We start from the raw sequence: 7,130 nt of genomic DNA, 5'->3' as shown, positions 1-7,130 counted from the left end.
TTTTTTTGTCTTGAAGCCCTGAGCTTACTTCTGTAATTTAAAACAATTTTTTTGTAGAGACAGGATCTTTCTTGTTGCCCAGACGGGTCTCCAACTCCTGGGCTCAAGCCCTTTGGCCCCCAGTTCTGGGATTACAGGTATGAACCACTGCACTTGGACAAAGTGAAATTCTGTTCTTTTTGTTTTCAGTGTAAGAAGGAAGAGCTACTCGTTTGTGTATGTACATATGTGTATACATACGCACATGCACACACACACTTCTTTGGTTATCAACCAAAGAAGTTATTTACGTTTATATTCTTAAACAGTAAAATTTGTGATTGCGGGAAATGGATATGGTGATCTATCATTTTCGTTATATATGATAGTCTCTAATAGAGACTCTTAGAATGGATAGCTAAATTTTTCTATAGTTAGAATATGAAAGATAATACATGTGAAAAAACTGAACATAATTTGGAATCACTTTGGGATTCTGCACTACCTCAGTCATGTTTATGATACTTGATTTTTCATTATGCAATTGATGTAAGGCAATGCTAATCTATAGCTATTTGTGTTTGGGCAGATTTTTAGTTACATGATTATTCTTAGCTGTTACGTAATATTTGGGGAAGAGTATAAATTGGAACATTATAAGAATATTTTAAAGAAATGATAGTCTACTCAGAGGGAAAGTTGGATATGTTTCAATATTTATGATGTTGAAATGGAATTTACATAGTAATCGTGTCAATCTGGTTAAAGATGATGAAGTTCTAAATTTCTTAAGATTTTGTTTTATTTAATGATATTTGAGCATTAAGAGATTTCTTACTGCATTCCTATTTCCATTTGGAAAATGTAGGAATGTTTTAACGTTGATTTTTCTACTTTGGCATGGTAGGAAGTTAGGTCATGTTTGAAAAGTAGTTTCAATTTGAGCTGAAATACAAAAGTCATCCAATAACGATTTATTTTTATTCTTGGCTACCGTTTCTTTTTAAGGTATGTAAAATTTCACTGATGGTTTTGCTCCTGTTTTTATAGCTGCATGTAGTCTTTATTTTCCTTTTTTCTAGTATGATTTTAAGTTGGTTAGCAAGAGCACCAAGAAACTGACCTGATTGTACACGTACACAGTAGTAGTTAAATATATACGAATAGTGTATACTCTATAAATTTATTTTATACTAAAACTCGCTACTTAGAATACCTTTAAAATTGTAGCACCATATAATTCTAATCTTGTTCTGTTATTCATGGTCTGCAGTGCATAAGTTTTCTTCTGAAACGTATATCATAGTTTGACAATCATTGTTTACACGTAATTTTCTCTCTTTTTATTACAATGCTTCCCCAGCAAGGACAAGTTTGGAAGGTTTGCAAAGCTTTTCACCTTCCCTCTGCCCGCTTGCCCGCTTTCAGATCAGTTTCATGTTTCATAACTTCTCTTTCTGCAATCCACAACATAGCCATAGTAAACAATGGAAAAATTTAAAATTGCAATAGTGTATTTCCTCACACATGGCAGACAGATAAAACTTTTCAAAGGACACATCCTTTTTAAAATGCAATAAAAAGAAGCTAAATAGAAATGTTATAATTTTAGTAATTCCCTAAGGAATAACATCTGACTAGCAAGCAGTTAATTAAATGTCACATAATGAAATAGGAACAGTATTCAAGATTATGTTCTGTGTTGCTAATAGTTCAGGTAGAATGTTTGTTCTAAAAATAATACCTTACATTTGTATAGTGCTCTACAGTTTACTGCAGAGAATGCTGTACTGCTGATATGGTCAAAATGTAAACATTTCCATTTGTTCTGTGCTTACGATATATAGAACAGACGTAGATTCATTGTTTGAAGTGCTGCTGATATGATGGAAAACAGTGTTGTAACTCAGGTGTTCAGAGGTTCAGGCAAAATACCTTAGCACTATAAAGACAATTTTAGCAGCTTCCAGTTCTTTTGAACTAGGGCTCTTGTATTAAAATGTTTAAAGTGAATGAGGAAGACATTTTGGAAAAGACATTTAAACATAAGCTTTTATTTTATAACACTTAGAAATAAACATGTCTAGTACTCTACTGAATATTTAATTTTGTAATATTTTATTAGCTTCAGATGAATACAATCCTACCTCAAATCAAGAATTTTTTTTTTCTTTTTTTTAGGTTTGAGCTTTTTCCTTCACTGCTGTTCTGCGCTAACTGCTTTGAAACTTTCCATGCATTTTTTTCAGTAGAAGAACATCTCTGTACTGTCTCCCATTGCATATTTCAGCTGTGACAATCCTTGCACTTTGCCTATTCATTTTATCACCTGCTCACCAAAAACAATAAATATCTCTTTAATTTCTAATTGCAGATTTGCTATTTTTGATTTTAGAAGAAGGGTGCATTTCACTTTTTTTTTATTACTGTTGTTTTATAGGCATGTGGAGACCCCAAGGCAAAACCATCCTACCTTATCGACAAAAACCTGGAATCTGCTGTGAAATTCATAGTCAGAAAATTCCCTGCTGTAGAAACCCGCAACAACAATGTAAGTCATCTAAATTTTTCTGTTACTTGATTTTAGCCATCGTTGAGGGAAACAGTGGTCAACACAGTGCTTATAGTAGCTCTTATTTACCTAATTTTTAATATTTTTATATACAGATTATATACCTTAAGGGTTTTGAGACAATATTCTTGTGTCTGAGACCAGAAAAAAACAACACTTAGCTACATTGCCATTTTATTACAGAAAAGATAAGATCTTAGATTCCTATATATTTATTCCCTTTCTAATTGCAACACAAGTAAGGTAATAGATATGTATCTATATTCCAAATATTTGTGTGAATACTTGGGATGTTTTTCTTTCTTATAAACTTATGTTGACGTTAGTAAATGTCTTCATAGAACTTCTGTTGTTTTTAGTAATTAGCTGTATTTAATTTTAAAATGTATTTGCTTTTCTAGTAAATATATGTATATATATATTTTGGTAATTGACAATGATTTCTAAAGATTAAATAGTACAAGAAAGTGATTGTGTTCGAGTCTTTATTATCCCCATATTACTCTGCATGTGGGAAAGTTTTTTCTTAGTATACTGAAGTATGGTCATTTTCAGAGTCTTCCTGATATGTTTACATATCTTTATAATAATTTCTATGAATAACTACTTTTGGAAAATTAAAGTTATTTTTCACCTCGGTGTGGCATTTTCATATAAATTTTGGCTCTGAATCTTTCTGCCTGTCTTCTCTTTTTGCTTTTTTTCTCTGATATTTTCTTGTTACAGTCTTTGCTGCCTTTTGCTTTACTTAGAAATTTCCTCTCACAGATGATCTCCTTAATTTTGAGAAGCTCTGTTGAAAAGATATATTGTCAGCAGGTCTGAAAATAGTGAGTTATCTCAATTGATTGTTCTCCGTCAATTACAGATCCAGCTCCTTGTTCTACTCTTTGCCCCTTCTTACTGCTACACTTGACTAGTCTAAAAATAAAAAGATACATTGCCATCTTTTTATTTTCTCAAATCATATATGTTTATTGAAGATTCGTATTTAGCCTGTTGATAATACTTAAAAGCACTTCCATGTAAAAAGAAAATGCTAGTAAGAACTAACAAAATAAGTCAGATGCAGTGGTTTTTAAGGCATTTTTTTGAAAAAGCAAGTCTGTTTTTTGGGCTTACAGGTTAGTAGGGGTCTTGGTTTTATACAAGATAATTTGTTTTTGTAGAGATGAGATCTCACTATGTTGTCCAGGCTGGTCTTGAACACCTGGGCTCAAGGGATCCTCCTGGCTCAACGTCTTAAAGTGCTGAGCTTACAGGCTTGAACTGCTGTGCCCAGCCAGAAAGATTGTTTTATAATTATATCAATATATTAAGGCATTTTAATTAGTTCCTTATTAAAAAATAGGTGATTCAAAACTTGTACTTCTTAACACTATTATTCATGTGGAGAACTCTTTTTTAGTTACTAACATTAATTGGCTAACTCATCTGAGAGATTATATACTCACTCTAAAAGAGAGATTTTATTATGAAAATCTGTCATTAATTTTATATATACTTTTTCTTACAGCTCATAAAATTTCTGACGAGCTCTTCAGAGAGTCTTTGAAACTTAATTTACATATGTGTTTGTATGTAAACTTATATGTTAGAATATGCATTGTTCCTTAGTATTAGATCTTTCCTTAGAAAATTAGAAATATCTGGTGAAATAATAGTAAAATTGTCAGTTAAAAGACCAATTAAGAATCTGCTGTTCTTGAAATGCAGGGCAAACTGTTTGTTATCATGCTGTTGTTTTTTGTTTTTTATTAGTTTTACTTCTCTTTCTAACTTTTGAAGCACAAAATTGATGTTTTTAATAATAGTTTTATTGAGATATAATTCACATACCATATAACTCACCCATTCAAAATATACAATTCACTGTTTTTTAATACATTCACAGAGTTGTGCATCCAATACCACAATTAATTTTAGAACATTTTCCTCACTGCAAAAAGAAACTTCATGTCCATTAGCGGTCATTCCTGATTTCCCACTAACACCTCTGCCCTAGGCAACCACTGTGTAGCATTTTCTGTCCATCTCTATGCCTATTCTGAAGACTTCATCTGGAATAATGTAATATGTGATCTTCTGTGACTGGTTTCTGTCGTTTAACATAGTTTTTTCAAGGTTTATCCAAACTGTAGTATGTATCAGTACTTTGCTTTAAGAGACGGGGTTTCACTCTCGCCCAGGGTGGAATGCAATGGTGCCATCATAGCTCACTGTAACGCCAAACTCCCAGACTAAAAGGATCTTCCCACCTTGGCCTCCTAAGTAGCTAGAACCACAGGTGAACACCACCATGCTCGGCTATTTTTTTTTTAAAAATTAAAATTTTTTTATCCAGACATGGTCTGGCTATGTTGCCTAGGTGGGTCTCAAACTCCTTGGCTTAAGCAGCCCTCCCACTTTGACTTCCGAAAGCTCTGAGATTACAGCTGTGAGCTGCTGTGCCCAACCTTCATTTCTTTTCATTGACAAATAATATTCCATTGTGTGATATACCACATTTTATTTATTCATTCATGAGTTGATGGATGTTTGGATTCTTTCTACTTTTTTGCCTATTATGAATCATGTTGCTATAAACATTTATGTGAATGTTTTTTATGGATATGTTTTCATTTCTCTTGGCTTTATAAACCTATGAAAAGAATTGCTGGGTTGTGTGGTAATTCTGTGCTAAACCTATAAAATTGTTTGTACAGTGTTGTTGAGTGTTTTGACTTACTTGTAGCATTTACTTTGTTTTGTTTGCAAAGCCTGAGTTTTGTCATGTTGCTTTTACAACTATTCTTTGTAATGCTACTCTGTTGTCTTTTTTTTACCTACTGAAGTACTACGTATTAAGTATATATAACGTCTTGTAAGCTCAGTTTTGATCTGGGTCTGCTAAAATTTTGGCTTGAAGTTCCTAGCCAGCTTGGGTCAGGACCTGAGAATTGAGGTTTCAGTTTTATTTTTATTTTTTTAACTTATTAAATTAGTTGATGACACTTAAAGACTGGAAAAGATAGTAGTAGCATCTGGGATTCATAGGAGGTTGCAGATTTCTGGCTAGTGCAGTGTGGAAGTGGTCTTGATATCATAGTCGTTTCTTTTTTTCTTATTTTTGTTCTTTGGATCATTATGTAAATATGTGAAACAGAACATGCTTACTTTTTCTCAGGGATCTAGGTTAGTACTATTTCTACTCGGATTCATGTCTTACAAGTAATAGTTGTCCCCAATTTCAGAAAAGGTACTCATAAAAACAGATTTCTGGTGAAAATGCAATAATTTTTTTTTTTTTTTTTGAGCCACAGTCCTGCTTTATCGCTCAGGCTGGAGTTCAGTGGAGCGATCTCAGCTCATTGCAAACTCCACCCCTTGGTCTCAAGCAATCCTCCTGCCTCAGCCTCCCAAGTAGTTGGGACTACAGGGGCACATCCGCCATACCTGGCTAAATTTTTGTGTATTGTATAGACATGGGGTCTTGCTGTGTTGCCCAGGCTGGTCTCAAACTTCTGGGCTCAAGTAATCCTCCCGCATTGACTTCCCAAAATGCTGGGATTACAGGCTTGAGCCATCACACCCAGCCTCAAAATATATATATTTTTTAAGTTTCTAAACTGGATTCTTGCAAAAAGTCTACCCTTATCTTGCAGCCAAAAAATTGTTGATTTTTGGTTTGTGTGTGTGTGTGTGTGTGTGTGTGTGTGTGTATTTTAAAAACTGCCCTCACCTCCATACTTTTTAAGCCCTTTAGAATCCTTGAGCATGTAGTCATTTGATATACAACAAGAGGGCACTGGTGACAGATAGCAGGATTGGTGCATAAAATGGCTTCTACAGTGATGATGTTGGACTCTGTTGAGTCATTTTTACTTTCTTGGTAAGGGAGTTTTGTACTTCCAGTTCTGATTTAGGGAAAATCTAGGACCAAGGAATGAGGTTTTTTCCTTGGGTCATGATGTTGAACTAAATGTCCCCCATGTGGTTCATATGGTTCAAACCAAGCTGGTCAAGTGAAATTCAAAATGAATGAAAGCCATACCAGTTTTATAATTATAGCAGCCACTTGTTTTCTAATGTGTGCCAGGTTATGTGTGTTTTTTTTCTTTTTTTTCTCCTTTTTTTGGTGAGATGGAGTCTCACCCTGTCACCTGGGCTGGAGTGCAGTGGCATGATCTTAGCTCATTGTAACCTCTGCCTCCTGAGTTCAAACGATTCTCCTGCCTCTGCCTCCCAAGTAGCTGGGACTACAGGTACATGCCACCACACCCGGTCAATTTTTAAATTTTTAGTAGAGATGGGTTTTCACCATGTTGGCTGGGTCAGTCTTGAATTCCTAACCTCAGGTGATCCGCCTACCTCGGCCTCCCAAAGTGCTGGGATTACAGGCGTGAGCCACCGTACCTGGTCCAGGTTTGTATTTTAATCAAGTTCCTCATTTAATTTCAGGTTAAGCAAAGCATTTCTGAGCTGAAAGATAATTTGATTTATCTCTAATATAAATGCTTTCATTATTTTGAAAGTGTAACTCAAATGGAATTTGTTTCTTCTCAGTATCTTTTTTTTTTTTTTTTTTTTTTTTTTTTTT

The 7,130-nt window shown here is 34.1% G+C and overlaps 1 protein-coding gene across 1 annotated transcript in view; it reads left to right on the top strand.

Annotated features, from left to right (window-relative positions):
- The window catches only part of NCKAP1 (NCK associated protein 1), a 112,181-nt gene that overhangs the window by 12,483 nt on the left and 92,568 nt on the right, over nucleotides 1–7,130 (top strand). Inside the window, exons 2-3 of the mRNA XM_017532643.2 lie at nucleotides 1,343–1,360; nucleotides 2,420–2,530. Of these exons, the coding sequence (XP_017388132.1) occupies nucleotides 1,343–1,360; nucleotides 2,420–2,530 (129 nt within the window). The remainder of the gene's footprint in view (nucleotides 1–1,342; nucleotides 1,361–2,419; nucleotides 2,531–7,130) is intronic.

The sequence above is a fragment of the Cebus imitator genome, unplaced genomic scaffold (genome assembly GCF_001604975.1).
Source record: "Cebus imitator isolate Cc_AM_T3 unplaced genomic scaffold, Cebus_imitator-1.0 Scaffold78, whole genome shotgun sequence".
Taxonomy (NCBI): domain Eukaryota; kingdom Metazoa; phylum Chordata; class Mammalia; order Primates; family Cebidae; genus Cebus; species Cebus imitator.
The sequence above is the reverse complement of the archived record's forward strand: the minus strand, read 5'-3'. Positions and strand labels throughout refer to the sequence as shown.